A 21,151-nucleotide genomic window follows, 5' to 3' on the forward strand; every position below is an offset into this window, starting at 1 on the left:
TCATTTAGTTCGTGCAAGAACTATTCAATATAATAAATGTTAAATTGAATGACGTTTATTAACTTTATTAAAAAATAATAATGTCTGGTGATAACTGCTGGTCAGTGACGAACGACCAGCTTGGAATGTTGGCGCTCATCAGCGGCCAGAAAGTGTACGTGAATTTTTGTTTTAACGAACATAAATATTATCCTTATTTTTTTTAGCTTTAGAACTGAAGCTGGTCAACCATCTTTAGATTGGTTCCACGCACGCACTCAGCTGCTTTTATAGTGATTAAGATTTATTCAAATTTCTTGGAATGTGTCATTCGTCTGCCAAGGTATATAGTTTTCTCATTGTTTAAACGAAATGATTACCAAAGGTATACCTGAATTTTCTAAACAAAATGTTCGGGTTTTATGTCAATGCATAAAAGAGCAAATCGTTCGTCAACTCGTCATACGACGCTCTGTGCAATCGCAAATCAAGAAATGCAATAACGTTACTTACTGTTGAATCATCTGGTTAGAGTCCTCAAGATTCACCACCCCGCAGCGTTGTAAACAAGTGCACACCTGACAAGAGCTAATGAATCTGTGGGTGATACTTCACGCGCGACCCACCAGCCCGTCCTCCAAACAAAGATCCAAAAGTGATTCCATGCACCCGCCAAACCCCCTGTTTATGAATGAAAAGCGGTTTACACACGACTCACAACTGCTGACGTTCGAACATATCTGGAACAAGTGCTTCACTGACGAATTTTGTTCGAATCACAACGCTATAAATGCTTCACCTACGTACTACAAATACAAATAATCGCCAACAGAACCTAAACACCTAACCTAACCTATCCTATATCTATATATGCACAATATGCTAATATATTATAATATTAATTTATACTTGCGAAAATTCCCGTTTTGAATGAACAGCATGTTAAAATTTATGAATGCGTCTGTGGGGTCGACCGCTGGATGGAATGGACTTGAGTCGAGGACGGGTTGAATGGAAACACAAATTATTCCCAACAAAGCCAAAATAACCAACATAACCTTCCCTAGGCCTAACCATAGACAAAATATTACATAGTTTAGACTTGAGACTAAAATGCTTATTGTTTATGCAGAACATAAATATTCACAAATGTATCTTGGGAACATTAGGAGCCCAACCTGAGGACGGGTTGGGGTATGTGGTGTACTATTATAAACACCGACTGAACACCACCCAGGTCACACACATCTGCCCCGCTCCTGTGCCAGGTGAGTCCACTACGGGCTCTCCATAGCCCGTGCTACTTAGAACTTTTTGTTCTCAGTAGCTGAATCTTAAACAACAACAAACCACCCAGGTCATTTTATCACCGGGTGGCGACGGGTACAATGCGAGTAGCGACGTCGCCAGCTGTTAAACCCGGTAAAAACCACATACTCGGTCTGCTGCAAAAATTAGGATAAAACGTATTCAATTTTAAAACATAAATGCACTTCAAGGAAACAGTATTTCTATACAGGGGAAATTTAGAGTCAATATTATTACATATGTGTAATATCGTGTATTTGCATGCGATGAGTCACAATAACGTGGCTGAAGTATGTTGACCAGACCACACACTAGAAGTTGAAGGGACGACGACGTTTCGGTCCGTCCTGGACTATTCTCAAGTCGATTCAACGCACTTCTCATCGACTTGAGAATGGTCCAGGACGGACCAAAACGTCGTCGTCCCTTCAACTTCTAGTGTGTGGTCTGGTCAACATCGTGTATTTATATGTATAAATAAATTCCTCAATAGAATGTAGCTTTGCTTTAGCTCTTAAAAAACAAAGAAATATTATATTATCTAGCATAAAAAAATATAAATACCCCATAATTATGTACAAGAATAAAACCATTTTATATTAGTTTTAATACCTCTGATAATAGTTTATGTAGATAACTTCAAATCAACGAAAAACTCTTTATCAACATATATAAATTACCCAGAGTACTTTATTCATGGGCCAAGAAGCCATCAACCTTAATAAACAAATGTTATTATAGCAACTTGAAGATTTTAATATTAAACAAACTCTCATTACCCACAGAAAATTTAAAAAATCACGAGAACAAATTATTATCTATTTAATGATTGAAGAACTTCTCTCAAAAGGAAAAATTAATCTAAAACTATTTTTCACAATGATGCATTATACCGAGTCAGCATCTGCAAGTATCATCTGGTCAGCCACACCTGCTGCTCTACACAAGATTCATCACCATATAATGCTCGAGGTATCAATTACTCTCGGAATATAGCACCACTTGAGGCATATAACATCCACCGTAAACACGTTACTGTGGTCTGAGAGCTTAAGGTGTGAGAAAGTGGACTAAACGAGACAACAGAGTAACAAAGCTCAAGCCATGATTCATGTGAGTAAGCTTACCACACGTGCCCGGAAATGAGGGTATAATGTACGTAATGAGAGACTATTTATTGTACATATACAATGCCAGATCGACATCCACAATGATCCATCAACACCCCCACCACCCCCCCCCCCACACCCCCACCTCCCCCCCCCCCACACCCCCAACTCCACACCCACACCTCCACACCCCAGCACCTCCACACCCCAGCACCTCCACACACACTCACACCCTCCCTCTGGAGCATCTTCACCTCTTAAATGGCAGAGAAAGTTCATACATCACCCCCCAATCTTCTCTCCCCCTCCCTCCTCCTCCTGCTACAAACTCTTTACCATCGTTTTGTAAACAGAGAACCCAATGTAAACAGATTGAGCCATGACTCACCTGTAATTAGGCATAAGTACACGAAAGTAATCACTCTTCCAATCAATATTCCCTTTGTTACATTTACAGTCTAAAAGCTCACGAGCAAATACTCTCCCGAGCACACACGCCCACTCTCTCCTCTACCTCACCGTCCTACCTCATATTCGTGACATCTAAACGAATTATATTAGATTTTATTCCGTCGTAATTTATTTTCCCCTCTCACAAGATAGTCTGAAGCAGGTAAAATTAGAAACTCAACCGTTCAATTCAACAAACTACCAAATAGCTTACACTCTCACCAACACACCGACACGAATTAAGACTAGTTAATAAAAATTACAGTGTATCGTCAATGAACATAACTAGCAAAGAGAAATCATCACGCCGCCAAGTAGCAAAACCAGCAGATATAAGCACCATTATATATATATATATATATATATATATATATATATATATATATATATATATATATATATATATATATATATATATAACAAAACACCAAGGAAATATAGGCCCCAAACAGGGAAAGAAACTATCAGGGGAAAGCGCCAAGCCATTACGCCTATATAGCACTTGGAAGGGATCAGGATAAGGATTTGGGATGGGACGGGGGGGGGGGGGAAATGAATGGTGTACAACCACTTGGACAGTCGGGGATTGAACGCCGACCTGCATGAAGCGAGACCGTCGCTCTCCCGTCCAGCCCAAGGGCTTGAACAAACCACCAATATCATTAGCGAACTCGGCAACTATTGTAACTCGCTAAAAGTAGATCGGCCGCTAACAGACCCACCACCAGAAAGTGCCGGAAGACCCCCCCCCCTCCCCAAAGAAATGTAATTAACTGGTGAGAAAAAGTAGGAGAAACTACGCCCACAAGTTCTTAACGAGAGAATAACGAGCGCTCGCTAAATACAATTTATATATTCTTCGTTATGTACTTCAGGCGTCCAGAATGCCTTTAGGTTAGAGGTGGTGGGGGAGGGGGGAAGGGGTGGAAAGTAGAGTGAGGTACGGAGGAAGAATGAGACGGGAGAGAGAGAAGAGGAGGAGGGAGAGATCTGGGGAACTAAGAAAGAAGAGGGAATGAAGAAGAGGGAAATGAAGAAGAGGATAGAAATAGAGAGGGAAGAAGAGACGGGAGAGAGAGGAAGGGAAAGAGAAGGTGGCGGGCGAGAGGGGGGGGGGGAGAAGATAGAGACATGGGGCGGAAGAGAGGGGGTGGTTAATGCAGAGGGAGGGTGGGAGAGTGAAAGGTAGGGTGGTTGATATAGAGGGGGTAGGAGAAAGAGAGGAAGAGGGAAACGGGGAGGAAAGAAGAAAGAAGGGTGAGGGAGTTCGAAAGGAAGAGAGAGAGAGAGAGAGAGAGAGAGAGAGAGAGAGAGAGAGAGAGAGAGAGAGAGAGAGAGAGAGAGAGAGAGAGAGAGAGAGAGAGAGAGGTTGATAGACACGAAGAGGTGGAGATGGGCGGAGAATGTTGACAGAAGTCCTCCCTGAGTCGTGTACATCACGTCTTAAGCACTTTCTATGAGCATGTACATTCACTTTGATATTAGATCAAGTCCTGTCGATTATCAGTAGATAAGATTGCTTCAACAATCTAATAATACCCCTTGATATCTTTCCTCCTTCCATTCTCCATCTCCCTCTGCTCATCACTTACACTATAACAAAATTATAATTATTTTCATAATCAGTCGTTTGTAATTAAAAAAACAATAGTTTTATTAATATAAATAATATTAATAGTTATAATTTACATTAAAAGGCACTATTGATGAGTGTACGCATGCGCGCCCGTGCAGGAGCGTGCGTACCTGGTGAGGGCAATGCAATATAGGTCAAGTTTGCACCGTGTAAATAGAACAGAAGCACGCGGCCACCAGTCCACACCCCGCCTCTCTGACCACCTCCCAGTCACACCTCCAACACTCCCCCTCAGGTGGAATTTGTAACCAAGAGCTTTATTCTAACCATTTCTTTCTGACGCGCCTCCAAGCTGATGGTGCCTTACTGATGTGTTCAGCTCTCCAAGCTGAGGTGCCTCGCCTTGCCTTGCTGACGTACTCAAGTCACCAAGCTGATCACTACTTATGGCAGCATTAAAGTCTCTTCGGAGCCTTAACCCATTCCTCAGAGTTCATCTCTATTTTTACTGCCGAATATAAGTCTCTTGGAAGACTCATAGACCAGAATTAATCACATCTTGCTTAAGGGGCGAATCACTGTGAAAGCATACTCTTAGTTTTGCATTTCATTAACTACTAGTTAACCCTGTTTTATTGCTCGAGCTGACGAACTGACATATATATTAAAAATATGTGAATATATTTATGGACAAACCTTTATAGGTTTACTTAAGAAATATATCTTTAAATTTTCAAAGAAAGCAATATAAATGGTCAAAATAATCTAGTCACGTGATAGTGTCTAGAATAACCAATTCACGTCATATAGCAGCATTAGAAATTCAAATTCATCATTTCTAAAACACGTGAAAAGAGTGTTGGTTTGGTTACAGCTTCCCGGAGAAGGTGGCGACCTTGACGCCTATTAAAACTGCAATAATATACATTTGTTCCCTATTTTTTCTAACATTTACCATAAGTTCCGTGTAACTAAGAGGGGCCGTGAATCTCCGAGTGGTTCCACACAGGGCACAGCCCCCGAGCTGTGAAGTGACGGGAAGATATCATGGTGAACTAAGTCGCTTCAGCAAGGGTATAAACAGCTGCTAAATGTAGTGTACCAGTGAGGGTATTAACTGCTGACCTCACCGCATGGTTCCTCTCCCTAACACCTGCTTCCGCTCTTCTCCCTCTTCATCCCTTCCTGTGTGTCTCTCTCTCCCTCCCTCTCTCTCTCTCTCTCTCTCTCTCTCTCTCTCTCTCTCTCTCTCTCTCTCTCTCTCTCTCTCTCTCTCTCTCTCTTCTACCTCAAGTTCAGTCTAGTCATACTACCTTAATGCATTTTCCTGATAATATATTTTTATATTTCTCCTCCCTGTCCTCCTTTCCCGTTTCCTCTTTCTCCTTACCCTTACCCTGCCTTCAATCTTCCCTTTATCCTGCACCTCACACAGGCAGAGGCGCACACCCCACACTGGAGATCTAATGCTCGTGGTCTCTTCATCACACACACTACAATCTGCCCAACCATTTGGGTAGAGCGACGGTCTCGCTTCATGCAGGACGGCGTTCAATCCCCGACCGTCCAAGTGGTTGGGAATCATTCCTTTCCTCACCGTCCCATCCCAAATCCTTAACCTGATCCCTCCCAAGTATAGTGGCAATGGCTTGGCGCTGTCTCCTGTTAGATCCCTTCCCCCCCTACTTGTACACGAGCCAAGTGAAGTTAATCGAAACCAGTGGTACTAATCGAGATCAATGGGATTAATCAAGACCAATGGGAATAATCGAAACCATTGCCAGTGGGGTTAACTGAGGCAACTGGTGATTACCAAGTCCAAATTAAACAACTACCCATAATGGTGTTAAACAAGGCCAGTGGTGATAACAAAGATCAGCAAGCGAAGGCTGATAAAGTTTGCTTGAGAGTAAAACTCGGATATTAATCATGGCAGTGATTAATCAAGGCAGAGTGAACGGACTACCTTGATAACTGTTGGAGTACACGAGGGAGTTATCGTTAAGATACGAGCGGGTCTACAGCTAATTTTATTTATTCTTTATACCTGTTTCTGGCTCAACAATTTCCAGTAAGTTCTCGGTGTGTCTTAACCGTGTCTGGTGTAGCAATTCACAATTAAGTATATACAGTAAGCAGCTTAATCGTGTCCGGTTTAAAAGTCCTAAAATACACGTGCAGTTTACTGTGTCCAGTCTAACAATTCCCAGTAATTATGAGGGGGATCTAGGCTTACCTGTCTAAGTCACACATATAACTTGTGCAGCTTACCTGAGTCCGGTTAACAATCCCATGGTATGTGTGTTCTATAATTGTGTTCGGTTTAAAAAATCACAAGTATGGTACATGTGTTGCTTTCCTGTGGGTGATTACGAGAGTTATCTTGCGATTACTGGTGATTATATTTGATCACCCAGGCTATTGGAAGCCAATTTATATAACCATCACAATCAAACCGATCAAACAATGCCTGTAGGAACCTATTGAGTTCCTTCAAGATTCCTACCTTTGCTCCAGCAATACTTCTTATATTGGTTGGTGGAGGGTGAATATCCTGGGCCCTTTATACTTACAGTGGGTATTATATGCATATTTTCTCATATCTCACTGAAATGATCACATAGATATCTTCTCTTTACAAGGAAGAGGCTAAAGGATATATGGGACAAATTTTGATTAATACATAAAACATGGACCAATAACCCAAATTACATTTATGAAATGAAAGGAAATTGACGACGTTTCTGCCCATTCTGGACTCTTATCAAGCACTTGATAAGGAGCCAACACAGACCGAAACGTTGTCACTTTCTCATGCGTTTCAGCCACATTATCATTTGTTTCTCTGAGTATGGACAATAAACAAGCTTTCGTACCTGGTGATTCGTATCCCGAGTCGCCATGAGTGTCAGACTCGGAAATGTTTTCATACTGGGATCCGGATCCGACACTCTCGCCGTCCTCGTCATGGTGCTGCTTGGAGGCGCCAGCGTTGAATATGCCCGAGTCACGGCTAATCTCCTCGTATGTGTCGCAGTGATAATCATACGGATTAGCCTCAACTCGGTCTTCCTGTGGGCCGTTCCCAACTCTCGAATCAGTTTCATTCTGCTTCGATGCATTGAGTTTTATAGACACTGGACTATGTTTGTCTTTATTCGGGTTATTTAGAGTTTCAACAGTTTCATATATGATAGGCTCAGTGCCTTCTTCACTGTCACGTCTCATATCATTGTTAATAATACTATTGCTACGATCACTCGCAGTGAAATATAAGGAATCGCCTGACTCTTCACTGTCCGCATAGTCCTCGCAGTGGGAGGTCACTTCAAGGTCACCCACACTGGTGTTCGAACCACTGTTATTACTGCTCAGTGTTTTACCGTTAACAACGTTATAACTGTGGTCGTTAGCGAAAGCAGCTCGCGCGGTGTGTATCGGCGTGGTAGCAGCACCGGCCATGGCAGGGCGGGAATGACAGGTGTTGAGGGTGTGGGTTCGGCGCGGGTCTCCTTCCAACAACGTCTCGTCACGCCTGGTGGAGTGGCCGGCGGCGGGGCGAGGCAGTGTGTGGACGACGGGGCGAGGCAGCGTCTGGCTGACGGGGCGAGGCAGTGTGTGGCCGGCGGGTCGAGGCAGCGTGTGGCTGCCAGGGGCATACAATGCAGCCTTCCGGCCGATAGACATTCTCGCGTGTATTCTAGGCAGGGATTCATAATCTTCAAAGGGACGACTACGCCCGGATCTAGGCAATGTCCATATTCCTGCAGCTCTGCCACTCTGCCTGCACTCTGCCACAATGGAATTCCCTGCCTCACTCTCGTTCCGTCCGGGAGTCACACTCGAGTCGTTGCGTTCACTGCCCTCACTGACTGATGAGTGACTTTCTATTGTGACAATGTTTGTTGGTGAGAATCCCGGAGATGCGTCGAAGGACTCTATTGGCAGATTCTCAGTTTCTGGTTCCAAAGACTCTGGAGGACTCTGCAGGATCTGGGAGATTGTATTGACGAGGTTGATATCATTAGTACCAGGCAGTCGGGGCAGCTGCCTGTAGGTCTGAGCCAGCTCGTCTTCCGTTGTGCAGCTGTCCTGAATATCCTGTACCTCACGGAACACATCTGTGGTTCTCGGAAGTGACTTGTGTCGCCCATCACCCTCCTCGCACACCGTCACCTGCGTCAAAATAGAGGAAGGCTCTTCCCCTATTGACTCGTAAATCGGTTCTGTGTGTTGAAGAGGCGGTTCACCGTCGTCTCGGACTTCAATCATATTGCTGTTGACAGTAATGTTGAAGCCACGGGAGGCTTGAGGACCCGCTGGCGCCACGGTCAGCGTCGAACAGTTCTTATCTTGTGAAACGAGGTTAGTTTCATTATTGCGCTGCGGGAGAGGTTCATTCACCACAATTGCTAGATCATGCTTGCCTTCCATGTTTCGATCACTTAGCTGCAAAATGTCATTTTGAACCCGGACGCAAAGCGAACCAGTAAGCGCTTCTTGAGAAGTAGGTGAAGCCTCCTTCCCACTGTTAACCACAAGTCGCGTCACTAACTGGCCCTCGCAACTCTCCTCAGAAATGGCTTTGTTGTTTACACTTCTTACCTCATTTTCTATTTTGATACAAACCCCATTTTCTTTTACACTTTTAACGGTGACTCCCTTTTCAACATCTTGTTTTTTCTTTCGCACCTCAACGACGCCACCTTTGATTTTCCGTATACTGTCTCTGTACACCTTCTCCAGCCTTCTTTGTTCCCTCCTGCGGGAGTTGAGACAGTTGAGGAAGAAGAGAGTCTGTATGCACGTGTAGGTGAGGCCTACCAGGCCTATTACCAGCACCTCCAACATACCGGCGAGGCCCCTTCAAGGACTTGTTCTCTCGCATTACACACTGTCCTCCATCATTCAGTCCTTCCCTTCTCACATGTGCACTAATTACACAGTCCACTTTTCAACATTAAAAACCTGCAAAAAACTTTGCCATTGATCACCATGTACAGTGAGCGCGCACGGTGAAGCACAAGTCAGTATTACCATTCAACAGGAACGAGATTTTCAGACCATCTGGCAATAGATTTTCTCAGAACATATTGACCACTGATGATGGCACGTACAACACACCACAATCCTCGACCTTCTACGGCCGATGCCTACATCACGTCAAGGTGTGAAACTCATCTTTCTTTTCCTCCGCACTTTACTTTTTTTTTTTACTTTACACTTTTCTTTTCCTCCTTTTCCCCCACTTTAAATCACTCTCGTCTACCCCAACAAACGTAATTGATTTGAGAGAAAGCAAGACAGGATGAATGAGTTGGTATTTCTCTAAAATGTTGTTGTTGTTAAAGATTCGCTACCTGGAACTAAAAGATCCAAGTAGCACGGGCTATGGTGAGCCCGCAGTGGAGTATTTTCTCTAAAAAAATAATCTCTAGATTCAATCAGCACCGAGAACTAACGTGACATAGCTAAGATCTTGATACATGAGGCATGTCTTTATTAACCGGAGAGTACATCAGTACCTTCTATTTGTCTATCCATCTCTTCACTAGTAAATATACTCAAGCACACATTTAAATGATCATTCTGACTTGTTTGGTGCTAATTTTCATACGCAATAGACAAGCTACACAACCACGAACCACTTTAGATAAATTTTACAAATGGTTTGGTCACTTTTAAAATGTCCTCCAGTGTGAGGAGCCATATTATTTTCAGAATTTTCTCTATAAAAAAAGAAAGGAAAATATATTCTTTGCGAATATATTCGCAAATAATATATTTATATAGTGAAAATATATTTTGTTTGTTTACTTTATGAGCCCTTGCTACTTCTCTCACTTTACACCTGTATTCTCTGGTAAACTTCACTTATAACGCGAGCTTTCTTCCAATTTAGACAGTGACTAGCATTTTTTTAAGTTTCCCTTCAATAAACACTTTAGCAATTCCTCCACGTCGATATCACCTTCATCAAATCTTAAGTTACTGTTGCCATTAACAATCTGATTCACTTTTTTACAGTATACGTTTATTTAATATCTCTACAGGAGAGGAAATTATAGATTTCTCCCTGTCATCTAGCTCCCAGTATGACTGATTCTGGTGATTATCTAAGGCCCCCCAGGATTCACACTTTCTCTGTTGGCGTCTGCCGTTTTCTTTAACTGCCCGCTGTTGATAAACGCCTACCAGGGTTACATGTATTTGTGGAAAAGAAAAAGAAAATTAAGTAACTAGCTTCACGAAATTGTTACTTGTTTAGCTAAATGAGCTGTGGGGAACCGAGGAACTGTGGGAATAGGTTCAGAAACTGTGTTCCTGAACTAATTATGAACCTTTGTAACCTTTCCATCACCGCCCACTGGATAGCTACAGGGTGCAACATAAATGACTCAACTTGTACCAAGATGATAATGAATTGAACAAAGTTACTTTATTGCAGGACGTTCACAGCCTACTGTGTGATCAGCCGATACTGAGTGAAGGAAGAACTATCACGGCGTGATATTTTGGTGGGGTTTAATGATGAGCTTAGGACCTATCAACCGCGGGAGTCACTAACCAGCAAGAATAATTTTGTGCTGAACATCGTCCGGGACGAGAGTAAATTCAATCATGTCCTGCATCACCTCACCCCAAGCGAACATAATCATTCGCAGAGTATGTAAAATTGTCTTGGAAAATGTAAGAAGTGTCTTGCGAAATGCTTCTAGGCATCAGACCAAAAATAGAGTGTGAAAATTAACTTAGGAGAGTTAATTTTTCAACTACCCTCGACAGTGAAGAAAATCATAAGATGTATTGAGAAGATTCGTGTTAGAATCAATAATCTTATTCTTTCCTTCATATTCAACAACATATATTTACAAGAAAGACTGCTACCAATATATATATATATATATATATATATATATATATATATATATATATATATATATATATATATATATATATATATATATATATATATATATATATTTAAATTACGCATTTAATGCCTCGAAAACATGTCGAGCGATTAATGAAAACGAATCTCGTGACTGAAAATCTAATGCAGCTTCCCGTTTTCTTCTTACTATCCATTTTCGGTGAAGAATGAGAGGGATAACTCGCAAATATCTACCTCACTCATGTTCAGTCATATTTTGTTATGGTCTTAATATTTATCTGCACTGCAAAGAATCCCCGTTCAAATATCGCCACCAGAAGGCAAAAACTCTCAACGTGAATACTGAGCAAGAAAAATAACATCATTTGAAAGAGGTTTGGCGATTCAACCGTATAGAGAAGTACAAAACGGTACGTAACTCTTTCGTTCCGGTAAACAATAGCAGACATTGTCAGGGCAGACAAAAACAGTGTGGTAACAGTGTCCTCGTACACCGAGAGGTGCATATATACCCACTTCTTGGTCTATATACACTTAGAGATCACTTTAGTCCTAGACTAAAGCATGCATATGGATTAGTTAGTGTAAGGCCTTAATAAATATACATATATTCATATTCATGGATGGGTACACATGATCATGGGGCAGCGTTCTGCTCGTCGCTGCTCATCTCAGATGCTTCCGAGGCTCGACACAGGATCAGAAAGCGTGTAAAGGTGTGTTGTTATGTATCACAGTCACGTCACAGACATCAGGTCTCTACGGGAAATGTTTTTCATTCGATATTTTAAAATCTATTAAAGGCATTTAATAGTCAGGCATTTCTGGCATAAAATCTAAAGTCAGGCATTTAATTTAGAATTATTACACTTAATTTCTTAGTATCACAGTTCACAGCTCATTGTATTTCCGCATCATTGGTCTGATATTTTAAGTGACTACGATAAATTACATTTTAACATCCAATTGCAAAGCGTTAATTAACACTTTATTGGTACTTAATTACAGTGCTGCATAATTACTATGATTGTTACAGCTAGTTACATTTTGAGCAATGTATTTTTTTTAGCTAGTTATATATTCAGTGTACAATATGATAAATTACATACAGTCTTAATAATTAACTTTTCCACAAACGCAGCCCTGTGCCCACATTTTAAAAATATATACTGAAATTACGTAATTATATATATTGTAATTCTATTATATAATGGAGATTAATGGTGAAACTAGTAAGCTTAGGAATACCGGCAATCTTATAAACAGTAAGCAACTACCTTCCTTGAATGATTCTATGATAGAATCATTCTATGATGGTACAGCTTGAATCATTCTATGCAGCACCCTGAATCATAGAATCATTCTATGATGGTACAGCTTGAGTCGCTTCCGACGGTAGTTAGTGTATGTATGTTGGAGTGCCACAAGTGCCTGGTGGTGCCTGTATGAACGCTTTTTGTGGTCTGGACGCACTATCTTCCCTCCCTCCCACCCTGGGGCCTCCCATATGGGTTACCTTAGTTGTGTGTATTGTGACGCCCACGCCCACAGATAATCCTTCAAACACACACACACACACACACACACACACACACACACACACACACACACACACACACACACACACACACACACACACACACACAATAGAGGTAAATTGGCAATAAATAACTAATCTAAACAAGAAAGATGACCAAAGTGAAAACGACAAGTGTTGAGAAGAGCATAATGTGATATTCCTGTTGTTTACAAGAAAGCTTGAGAACCTCCCAGAGGTGGGAGAAGGTTAAGCACCTGGAGAAGAACCAGTAATCAGAGAGGTAACCGGATGGGATGCAGAAGACACTCGAGGCAGGTAATTTGACAAATGCTCACAGTGAGCCACAATAATGGGGTTGAAAATTACACACCCAACCCACACATCTATAAATAAAGGAAGCGACGATGTTTCGGTCCGTCCCGGACCATTATCAAGGCACTTCCTTTATTTCCAGATGTGTGGGTCGGGTGTCTAATTTGAAAATGCTGCAGGTTCAGTTAAAACTTGAATGGAGTGTGGACGGTCTATCGAATTGTTGAATAAATGCTAACACCTTATCTATATACAGATTAGAAAATATAAAGTTGATCTTTAGCTACAAATCTGTGCCATAAACAGGTGCACCCAGCAAGGTACAAGCGAGAGTATTAAGGGAAAATAGGCTCGTGAAGCATAAACAGAAAAAATAGGTTCGTGAACATGCATCAACATGGTTTCACTGAAGGGAAATCCATCATGGCATACTTGCTTGATCTGTATGACAGACTTACACTAACTAGAAAGGAAATATATGCCTGAGTGCACCTTTCTTGCTGCCAGAAGGTCGTCCACTCAACCATGGAAAGCCGGCTGAAGCGACCTGGAGAGGACCACAAAGGACACCCCTAGTTTCCATAGAGCCACAGTCCAAAAATCAACGTGAAGAGCATAGATTGGGCTCAACAAGGCTCAGCATTATATAAATTTGGTTTACTAATGTTTATAAATAAACTCATTGCATGAGTTGATTACTAAATATCAGCGCTCAGAGACAACAGTAAAGAGACAGTTGAGCTCGACTGTGTTCAGAATAAAACTCCAGCTAAAGGCTGAGAATCTGCCTAGAAAATACAGAAGATATTTCCGAGACATACACGATTCTTATCGAGGATGACAAACTTGATAAATAATTTAATTTTAGCAACAACTAAAAGAAAAATTATAAATGGAAAGAGGACGCCCAGAGGAGTTATAGAAATGCAAGGACACACTTCTTCAGGTGCCAGAATGGTGAGCAAATGTGAAGCATAAAACAGCGAGATATTCGAGGCTGACTACATACACTGCTTTAGGAACTGATTACGTTATGAGGAATAACGGTAAATAATAAAACAGAGCCAGGAGCTCTGTCACAGGTTCACAATGTGCAGTATATTTAGGAAAGAATATACACACACCACAACACACTCGCATATATACACACACTATATACCTCCACGATACTGTGCATATTAGGCACTACGGGCTCACCATAGCCTGTAGTGCCGTAGACAACTATTTGGAACTTTTTGTTCCAGGTAGCGAATCTTTAACAACAACAACAACTGTGCATATGTTGTAACAATAATGGAGCATGCAGCGCCAGTAATGAACCCACACTTTGTAAGCTATAAAAGAATAACCTATAAAGTCTAGAAATTTGCCATCAGATTTACTGCTGAATTAAAGAAGCTGCGAATTTTTGTTGTCTTCCTCACTTATTGAGAAGGATAAACAGTATTCCAGGAGAAAGGAATACTCGGGAGGGGGATATGATCATGACATACAAAGTAAGGAACTAAGCTAAATGTGACAAGAAAGAAAAGTCATAGACTCAACTCTTCATTGAATCAGATATATATATATATATATATATATATATATATATATATATATATATATATATATATATATATATATATATATATATATATATATATAAATATATATATATATATATATATATATATATAGCTGACGAGGCGTTTGACCTGTCATCTTCAATCCGGTGCCCCTAGAAATCACATGAGACAAGCCCATGACATCACCCTAACAAGAGAAATGCTGAATAAAAACACTTGCATAATAGACAAATCCCAAGATGTAAGAAGATTACAAATTCTTGAAGCACTCCACATAAAAATAGAACAACCTACCATAAATACTCAAATTACGGAACTATTCACTCTACCCACCATGAGAGTAAGAACAAGACCTGAACGTGAAGATGCCAACATAGAAGACACTGCTCGACAAACAACGCCCTCTACACCTGATTAATCACTGTATGTGTTTTTTACCTTATTTATCCTTATTCTACTCTTTCCTCCTTTATATATATATATATATATATATATATATATATATATATATATATATATATATATATATATATATATATATATATATATATATATATATATATATATGCGGAAAATCCACAGAGAAATATGAAATGAGGTGAACGTTTCGGCTCTGTTAAAGCCTTTGTCAACACCAGACTGACTGAGTATTGAAGTCAGTCTGGTGTTGACAAAGGCTTTAACAGAGCCGAAACGTTCACCTCATTTCATATTTCTCTGTGGATTTTCCGCATAAAATGATCAGTGTTTTGTGATCGTCAATTGTATATATATATATATATATATATATATATATATATATATATATATATATATATATATATATATATATATATATATATATATATATATATATATAATTATTTATATTTTAATAATTAAAAATGATTAATCCAAAGAGAAATGTTTTCGTTATCAGGACAACTAATTGATTTGTAAACATTCATCATGGAATAGTTACTAAATATGTTTATTCCTAATTATTTAATATATGTATTTTGGTTATTAATTATAGTAAACATCTCATAATTGGCATTGGTAAACTAGTAACCAGGGATTGCTAGTTACCATGGATAGTTACCAAGTAACTAATTACTAGGGGATAACAGGTTACCAGTGATTGTTAGCGGGAATAATTAGTTATCCCTGGTTATTAGTTACCTAGGATGATTTACTATGGGTAACTAGTTACCCTGGGATAACTAGTAACTATGGATAATTAGTAAATAAGGATAACTAGCAACCAGGGCTAACTAATTGCCAGGGATAACAAATTACCGGGAAAAGCTAATTACCAGGGCTAGCTAACAAGGATAATTAGTACTAGGGATAGCTAGTCACCAAGGATAGCTAGTTTCAGGGATAGTGGATAGGGATAACTAGTACTATATAGCTAATTACCAGGGATAACTAGTAACCAGTTACCAGACAATTAGTTAATGTCTTTTAGCTCTATAGCATTATACACATTGTTTAAATTACATAATTAGTTAACATTAAGAAATTAGTTTATACATAATATAATTTTCGGCACGTTTGTGTATTTGACAGAAAGACATTCACTGCAAACATTTCGAACAATACAGTAAAGGAACGACCCGACACGAACGATGATATTCAGCTATAAGTTTAATCTTTGCGCGTGGGAGACGTCCCCTTATTTTAGACCTTGTGCAAGCCCCCTTGTTTTGAGCTTATTACAATCATATTTTGGGTAAGATAGAATCCCTTATTTTGGGTGTGACACAATCGAGATTTTTGGGTGAGGCAGCATCCCTTGTCAATAACTGAACAACACAAACAAACGTTCGTCAGCATAACACAAAAACCACTATTCCGGTCCGTAAATGACCACTTTCGGTGCATTTCCAGCTGCAAGAAGATATTTTTTCTCACAGTTAATATTTTTTTTAGCTTTGTTTCCCCCCAGTCACTACATAAACACCAAGCTTCAGTTCTATCCCTCCAGTCATTACGTTCTGTCCCTGCCTCTTATCAACAGTTTTCCTTCGTTCGCTTCCAATTCGTTCAATCCTGACTGAGTATATATACGTATGACTGAAGTGAGAACCCATGTACCACGTTGAGGCTTAGTTGTGCACTAGTACCTTTAAAATTGACCGTTTGTAGACGACAAACTGATACTATATCAGGGCATGTACGGCCCAGGGCGATGTAAACATTGCTAAGCAACGGAAGTCTCTTGACGCACACGCGGTGCTGGACGGAATTTTGTAGTTCAGACCACACGTTGTGCCGGGAACACATGAACGGTACATAACACCGATATATAGAAATAAAGACGCTGTACTACGGGTATCACATGATATACGACACGAGACGGACACACACGCAGGGTACGTCAGGCCACACAGCGCTGCACGGGGCGGTGGGACGCACTGGGCAGGGAGCATCACAGCGCGCGAGAGAGACTGTCAACACACTGAGCGGAGGACGGCTGGCCGGGCGGCAGACAGGTAGAAAGCTGGTTGGTGCACTCCAGGTGATCCCTCTACCCCCCCCCCCCCTTCCCCACTCACTCAATCGCACCCCTCCACCACCACAACCACCACCACCCTCTCAGCGGGACCTCTCTACCTCCACCTGGGCATCCTTCCTCTCCAGCCTGCTCTAGGGGACCCCTCTCTAATTCCACCCCTCCAAATGACCCCCTTCAACTGTGCTTCACTACTGCAACACTGACAACTGTGCTTCAATGCTACAACACTGACAACTGTGCTACACTACTACAACACTGACAACTGTGCTCCACTACTACAACACTGACAACTGTGCTCCACTACTACAACACTGACAACTGTGCTACAACACTGACAACTGTGCTACAACACTGACAACTGTGCTACAACACTGACAGTAAGCCTCCTTTTTCAGATACAGACATCTGGGCCCCCCCCCCCCACAATATTACAGAGGCATATTTCCAGCATAGCCTCACTGTGTCTCACACTCACCCTAACACCTCTAACTCAAGGTAGTCAACAGCTTTTGTGGATTTTTAGCAACCTTGAATACTCGCATAACTTAAATAAAATGGATGAATTATATAACATTTTGTTCAATTAATTTTGTTAAATCAGATTTGAATTCTCAGTGTACCAAAAACAAGTTTTGTTTAGGGTGAGCACAGCATTGTAGGAAGATTTTGTTTCTTTTTCTTGTTAGTAGCTTTTCATAATTTATTTGCTGCTTCCGTGAATATATCAAGAGGGTTAATTTATCACGGCAGCACTCGGGTTTTACCTCTGGGAACGACGTAGGAATTAATGACCAAGAACCAAAGCTGCGGCGTCCGGTGTGAACCTTCCAAACGTTAACTACCCGGTTTTATTGGCTAGATTTTCTTCACACTCTCTAATACTTTTCCTCAGATGAGAAACGGCCAGCTACCACGATCTCCACATCTCTGATGAGGTCACGCCGGCTATACACCACTCCTGGTTCTGTGTCCCACGTTTTGGTTATCTGGACGTTATCCTCCAGATAAACAAATGTCCCTCAGTGCACTCACCCGCGACTTTAAGCTTTCAGCGATTTCATTTAAACAAATAAAAAATGAATTATGAAGCGAAAACGCAGCAGGTGATATGAGAAAAGGTGGTGAGAGCCAGAGGCCAGCAACAACACTCTCACGTGGTACCCTGCTGAGAGAAGCTAGACTCGCTACTCTCGACAATGGTAGAGAAACAGCTGCTGAGGCTTTGTCAAACAATGCTACGACCACACCACAACCCGGTGAATATGCGGGATAAGCAGTAAATCTCAAGAAAAAAGAAGTGGAATGAGTTTCAGAAAGAGAAAGCAAGGCATACCAGGGAAAAGGGACTATGATTTTCAGGATGGATATATAAGAAGGACTTTCCTGAAAATCAGTAAATACCACGAGAGAGAGAACAATGAAATTCAAGGAGAGAGAAGAGCTGTATTAGAACTAATTGGTGGAACCCATTCTTCCGATAGTGGTATTTCAAGTGATCGGAACAGTTGATTGATTGTGCGTATTCCTTCTGGCGGACTGTCAGATGGCAAGTGATCTGAACGGCCAATTGGTTGTGTTATTCCTCGTGATTTGAAGGGCTATAGAAGAAAACCAACCCGTCTTTAAACCATCAACAAAGACCAGTACACAAAATGATATGCAACTGAAATTAAAACATAACCTGAAATGTAATATTTATATCGTCCTCAAAATGAAATGAACTGTATAGAGGAAAACACAAAAATAATTGTGTTTATTACATTAGAATTAAGGAAGCATCAGAAGACCCATTGGTCCATACAAGGCAGCTCCTATTGATCTATGCGTGGAAGCTCCTATTCATATCCAACCAAACTCATTCTTATCTAACCCATGCTTGAAATAATGAGCTAAACGTCAAGAAAGAAAGGGAACTATCAGGAGAAAGCACCAAGCCGTTACAACTATAGAGCACATGGAAGGGTTCAGGATAAGGATTTGGGATGGGACAGGGGAGAGGATGGTGCCCAACCACTTGGACGGTCGGGGGATTGAACACCGACCTGCATGAAGCGAGATCGTCGTTCTACCATCCGCTAGTGGTTGGGCTAAATCGTTGAGTTGATTTGTGTATTTGTTGGGTGATCTCAACAGACTTATTAAGGTTGATTAGCAAAAGCACAAATTGGTGACAAAAATATCGAACACTACGAAGGAACTGTTTAAGACAGGATCGTAGACACATTCTGCCCACTGGGGCATAACACAGCCAAGTAGGTCATAATGGACCCAAAGTGGGTACATTATAGCTAAGTGGAGTATAATAGAGCCACGCCAGGCATAAAATAGTTCCCCCACACACGTACTTCCAACCACATACGGCCCAATATAAATTCTTTCCACAACACGTACATACACCCCCAAACACCTTCTTCCCTCCCCGATACACACGCACACACACACACACACACACACACACACACACACACACACACACACACACACACACACACACACACACACACACACACACACATATACACACACATACACACACACACACACACACACACACACACACACACACACACACACACACACACACACACACACACACACAAAGAACAATCCCCGCCTTACACAGAATAACAAACGATAACAAAAGAGTCACAAGGGAACATGGGAACAAGACACTAAATGTTTTACACAAGCACGTTAAAGCCGAAGGGGGCAGTGAACGGTACCACTTATGCGCCACCAGCTGCTGTATAATGCTGCTGCTTCTGCTGCTTCTACTGCTCATATTGAAATATAATCATTTCTGCTTTGCTGTTGCTGCTGCTGCTGCTGTTGCTGATGCTGTTGCTACTATTCACTTAATGTGTCTCTGAATGATGGCAGAGCCTTCGACTCTGAAGTAACATCTCTCTGTAAGTGAAGCAAACGATGGATAGGGCTCAAACGTTTGAGGCACGCTCGAGGTCACTTAAAATCTTAGAATGGTGCTCAAAGCGAAGGCGTAAATGCATACTCGGCGCGTGCATGTACACAGACAGTCACATCTCGTAGATACTCTATGGACACTCCAAAACACGGTTACAGATGCCATGTATCTGGTTTAGTTTTACAGTTATACAACACGAGAACAGTGCCATCTGTTTGAACGTTAACTGGACTTGCATCATGCCTCTTTTCCTCCGTCTGTCTCCCTCTCCCAACTTATTTTCCTTTCGTTTTCATCCCTTCTTCTTTTATATTCGAACAGCAGCCACAATATGCCTAGACTTGAGAGGTGGAAGGTACGAAGAAAGCCTTAAGAAATTAAACCTGACGTCACTGGAAGAGAACACTTAGAATATTGGAAAGTGTAGCTCCTGTTTGAACCCACACACATACACTCACACACACACACACACCTGTGGGACCAAAGAGCCAAAGCTCAACCCCGGCAAGCACAACTAGGTGAGTACACACATGTGGCTTCGCGGCTAAGTGGATAGCGCCTGGTGTGTAGTAGTCCTAATGGTCTGGGTTCGTTTCCCGGCGGAGGAGTAAACAAATGGGCAGTTTCTTTCACTCTGATACACTTGTTCACCTAGTAAACAGGTACCTGGGAGTTAGACAGCTGCTACAGGCTTCTTACTGGGGATGTGTGTGTGTGTGTGTGTGTTAGAGAGAGATATATATGGAGTAGATATAATAGAAGAAAAATAAAGTGGTTAGGAAGGCGGAGTCCAAGAGCTAATAGCTCGATTCTGCAGACACAAATAGTAAATACACACACACACACACACAGATATATGTATATGGTCGGTAGAGCGACGGCCTCGCTTCTTGCAGGTCGGCGTTCATTCCCCGATGATTCAAGTGGTTGGACACTGTTCCTTTGCTCCGCCCAATCCTAAATCCTTATCCTCATTTCCCTTCCAAATGTA

At 41.4% G+C, this 21,151-nt stretch overlaps 1 protein-coding gene across 8 annotated transcripts in view; it reads right to left on the reverse strand.

The window, feature by feature from the left end:
- f (espin protein forked) overlaps nucleotides 1–21,151 on the reverse strand; it is a 350,799-nt gene that overhangs the window by 32,277 nt on the left and 297,371 nt on the right. Inside the window, exon 1 of one of the 8 annotated variants that reach the window (XM_045759361.2) lies at nucleotides 7,299–9,390. The exons of the other annotated variants lie outside the window; for them this stretch is intronic. Coding sequence (XP_045615317.2) covers nucleotides 7,299–9,273 — 1,975 coding nt within the window. The 5' untranslated portion in view covers nucleotides 9,274–9,390. Of the gene's footprint in view, nucleotides 1–7,298; nucleotides 9,391–21,151 lie in introns of those variants that run through there. 8 annotated transcript variants of the gene reach the window in all.

Source organism: Procambarus clarkii, chromosome 83 (assembly GCF_040958095.1).
Source record: "Procambarus clarkii isolate CNS0578487 chromosome 83, FALCON_Pclarkii_2.0, whole genome shotgun sequence".
NCBI classification, from domain to species: domain Eukaryota; kingdom Metazoa; phylum Arthropoda; class Malacostraca; order Decapoda; family Cambaridae; genus Procambarus; species Procambarus clarkii.